The sequence below is a fragment of the Microtus ochrogaster genome, unplaced genomic scaffold (assembly GCF_000317375.1).
Source record: "Microtus ochrogaster isolate Prairie Vole_2 unplaced genomic scaffold, MicOch1.0 UNK2004, whole genome shotgun sequence".
Taxonomy (NCBI): domain Eukaryota; kingdom Metazoa; phylum Chordata; class Mammalia; order Rodentia; family Cricetidae; genus Microtus; species Microtus ochrogaster.
Genome location: NW_004951102.1, coordinates 1 through 4,026, shown reverse-complemented (window position 1 = coordinate 4,026; position 4,026 = coordinate 1). Strand labels below are relative to the sequence as shown.

Here is a 4,026-nt window from a genome sequence, read left to right as displayed (position 1 = left end):
AGCAGTTAATGGAGGGGCAAACTGCCTAAACTGTGCTTCTCCACCTTCCTAATGCTGGGGCCCTTTAATACAGTTCTTCATGCTGTGGTGACCCAAACCATAAAGTTGTTTCATTTCTACTTTATAACTGTGATTTTGCTACTGCTATGAATAATAACGTTAATATCTATGTTTCCCGATGTGTTTGTAGAGACTGCTGTAAAAGGGTCCTTTGACTCCCAAAGGGTCGAGGCTCACAGGTTGAGAATCCCTGGCCTAAATCCTTCATTCTGTGCCTTTAAGTGGGAAGTAGGGGACGTCAATAAAACAAAGTACTTACTAGCCTGGATCTAATACCATGTGCCTGTAATATCAGCGCTTGAATACTGAGGCAAGATGGTGCAAATTCTAAGCTACCTGGGCTACCCAGTGAATCCCTATCTCAAAAACAAGGGGCTGGAGAGCTCACTTCAGGGTCAAGCTCTTGCTATTCTTACTTTTTTTCTTTTAAGATTTATTTAGTTAGTTTTGCTTTGTTTTTCTAGACAGGGTTTCTCTGAATAGCCCCTGCTGTCCTAGAGCTGGATTTGGAATCCAGACTGGTCTTAAGCTCACTGAGATCCACCTGAGTAGGTGACACTAAGATTTAACTGTGCCTAAGGTAGCCCATAAGTCATCTGATTTCAGGGAAGGTAGGCTCTTACCCTCAGACAGGGAGAACCAGAGGGATTAGGGGCCTAGAACAGATCTGGAAGGAACGGGACTGTCCATCGGCCGTTTTCCCTAGGCTTGGGGCTAGGTCTGAGGTGAAGCATCAGAACACAGGTCTGTATTTCCGGCAAGAAATGCCTAGAAGAATGAGGTTGGAAAGAAAGGAATGAGCCCTCCTTTCCCCTCTTCTTCCCACTGCAGCCTCAGAATGTTGGCCATCATTCTCTTAGCCCTTCTTTGTGCCTCGGCCTCCGGCAATGCCAGTAAGTGAAATGCCCCAGAACTGGCTATGGGACCACGAGAAGGCAGCCTGTGAGCTGCCACTCAGCAGGGCTGTCAGACATTGGCTTGGGGTGGCAGAGGAAATGAGGGTAGCTCCCAGAGTATTTGTCCCTCCAAGCCTTTCTTTCTCTAGTTCAGTCCAGGTCCTCTTATAGTGGGGAATATGGTGGTAACGGAGGAAAACGGTTCTCCCATTCTGGCAACCAGCTGGACGGTCCCATCGCCGCCATCCGCGTCCGATCCAACTCACTTTACATCACTGGGTAAGCGTCTTCTTCTTTCTGTGATGTGGGATTTTACTAGGCCCTTACTAGTTTGGGAAATTTTTGTTCACTCTGGATCACACCTGTTTAAATGGGTAAGTCACAGTAAAGTGTTGTGGACCCCAAGTCCAAGTCCAGAATGTGCTATTTAGTCCCCTAGTGCACATGATCTTGGCAAGTCACAACCCTGGACCCTCAGGGGCCTCACATTACCTGGGCTGGATCTAAACCTGAGATCTAAACCTCTTTTCAATGTTTCTTTCAGGCAACCTAATCTTTGCTTGTTGTCTGTCCTGGGATAGTGCCATTCCTTCCTCTAGCTGGGACTTTCCATCACCTGCAGGGACAAATGCATTTCCTTTTAGTCCAAGTTCTGAACTGTGACGCGGTGCTGATTCGCCTGGGACACTCTCCAGTGTCTGAAATTCTCAGGCTTCTTTAAAGTGTGTGTTGGGGGTGAGCTCAGACTCGCTGTCTGAGTGACTCTGAGAAACTTACCTTAGTTCCACGAGCCGATTTGCTAGCAAAATGAGAAGCTGAGATTCTCTGCATGATCTCCTAGGGCTCACACAGTCTTTGTGTCTTGTAGAACATGTCACCAGTTCAAGATACAACATATACACTGGGCAGTGGTGGCGCACGCCTTTAATCCCAGCACTCGGGAGGCAGAGGCAGGCAGATCTCTGCGAGTTCGAGGCCAGCCTGGTCTACAAGAGCTAGTTCCAGGACAGGAACCAAAAGCTACGGAGAAACCCTGTCTCGAAAAAAAAAAAAGAAAAAAAAGATACAACATATAGATTAAATAAACTTGATCTATATCTATATATATAAAAGATATTATATGCAATATATTAAATATTATAAAAGATATATGTAAAATATATAATACATTTATTTTATGTATGAAATTGCTCAAGTGTCCCCTTGTACATGTGGAAGCCAGAAGGAATCTTCTGGGAATGGGTTCTCTCCCTCCACCATGTGGACCTAGGGGTTGAACTTAGGTTGTTAGGCTTAGCAGCAGGCAGCTTTACAAGCTGAGCCACCCTACCATCCATCCCAGTCTTGATTGTGATAACCAATGTGTTCCTTCTTCCTTCTCGCCCCTGCCCCCAGTATCCAAGTTCGCTATGGCACAGTGTGGAGCGAATACGTGGGTGGCAAGCTGGGAGACCTGGAGGAGATCTTTCTGCACCCCGGGGAATCCGTGATCCAGGTGTCTGGCAAATATAGGTTTTTCGTGAAGCAGCTGATCATCGTGACAGACAAAGGCCGCAAGCTGACTTTTGGAGAAGACTCGGGCATAAGTTTCAATGCCGTTCCCTTGCACCCCAACACCGTCCTCCGATTCATTAGTGGCCGATCTAGCACTGGCATCAATGCCATCAGCCTACACTGGGATGTATAGCCTATAGCCAGTGCAGCACTTGCTGAAGCCCACCTTTCTCTCTGGTGGGGTGCTGTGGTGGGAGGGAGAACTCCCTTATCACCAAGCCCCACGCAAATGTGCAAATAGCTTAATAAAAGGATATGAATGAGACAGTGTTCACATATTAATTCTAATACTATTGTGTGAATCTTACTTCTAGATTTTTTTAATAATTAAAATTTTTTGAGACATGACCTCTCTACATAGCTCTGGCTGTCCTGGAACGCACTATGTAGACCAGGCTGGACTCACAGAGATCTGACTGTCTCTGCCTCTGAAGTGCTGGGACTAAAGCGGGGTTTGCCACCACTGCCTCGCTCTATCTGCTGCTCTTGAACATTAATCTGGAAAATGGGAGAACAAGAAAGACAAGTGCTAGAGGCTTTTGTTTACATGTTATTAAAACAAATAGGACAAAATTATGCCTGTACCGACTCTTTCCAAGGATAGCCACTGAGATTTTCCCAATAGGAGCTCAGAGGCTACGGTAAGGCTCAGCTATTCCAACTTACCAAAACCCACTCTCCAGCTCTCTTCTCCTTGCCTTGGAAAAGTGTTTTCCTGCCCCAGATGTCACCGTCTTCCATCTACGTGAAGCCACTTGCTGTCTGTGGCGGGAATATTATCCTTTCTTCTTTCTGGAACCCACTTAACTTCTAAAGTTTGCCATGGACTTCACCCTGTTGCCCTAGCCCAGATCCTATTAATTTTACTCCCAAGCCTGGCTGTTTCTAACTTAGATCTCTCAAAATTGAGACTCTTTCCTTAGGAAGCTCACACATTCCCAGTAGTGTGAACTCTATCTATGCTCAAAAAAAAAAAAAAAAAAAAAAAAAACACCCTGGCCTGACATGGTGGGTAGACAGATTTAATGGCAGCACTCGGGAGGCAGAGGCAGAGGCGGGTAGCTGTCTGTGAGTTCCAGGACAGCCAGGGCTACAGAAATAGAACCTGTCTCAAGAAATCAAAAACAAAAGGGGAGGGCGTTGCAGCAGACGAGGCAGGCCACAGGCGGTTGGGACCGGAGGTGCGCAACACCGAGAGCAGATCGTCCCACTACAATTAAATCAAAGAGGTAGGCCTTTGGTTGGTGAGGCCCCTGGCAAACGAGGAGCCGGGTCCTGTTCCTGAAGACCCTTCTGAGGGGTGAGAGGGATATTGGCCCCCGGCAGGAGCCAGGAAACAGAGCTAGGGCATTTTGTAAGAGGAGCCCCTGGCCAGCACGGAAACCTGATCCGGTTTTAAAAGACCCATTAGATAGCATCGAGAGGAGGAGATGGGCAGGCACCAAGGCAAGAATTCACCCAATAATCTGAAAAACAACATGAAAACACCAGAACCCAATGATCTTACAACAGAAGG

General features: G+C 46.9%; 1 protein-coding gene across 1 annotated transcript; it reads left to right on the top strand.

The window, feature by feature from the left end:
• The first annotated feature begins 895 nt into the window (after positions 1-895).
• Positions 896-2,770, top strand: LOC101990804 (zymogen granule membrane protein 16-like). Its single transcript, XM_005372344.3, has 3 exons — positions 896-953; positions 1,106-1,235; positions 2,352-2,770. The coding sequence occupies exons 1-3, from the start codon at positions 899-901 to the stop codon at positions 2,641-2,643; spliced, it is 477 nt and encodes a 158-aa protein (XP_005372401.1). The 5' UTR covers positions 896-898; the 3' UTR covers positions 2,644-2,770.
• Positions 2,771-4,026: the final 1,256 nt, after the last annotated feature.

Excerpts from the sequence above, each read along its gene's own strand:
- LOC101990804 (XM_005372344.3), top strand. The coding sequence starts at position 899 with ATGTTGGCCATCATTCTCTTAGCCCTTCTTTGTGCCTCGGCCTCCGGC. Across the intron at positions 954-1,105 it reads CTCGGCCTCCGGCAATGCCA|TTCAGTCCAGGTCCTCTTAT; the intron begins GTAAGTGAAATG and ends TTCTTTCTCTAG. Across the intron at positions 1,236-2,351 it reads AACTCACTTTACATCACTGG|TATCCAAGTTCGCTATGGCA; the intron begins GTAAGCGTCTTC and ends CCCTGCCCCCAG.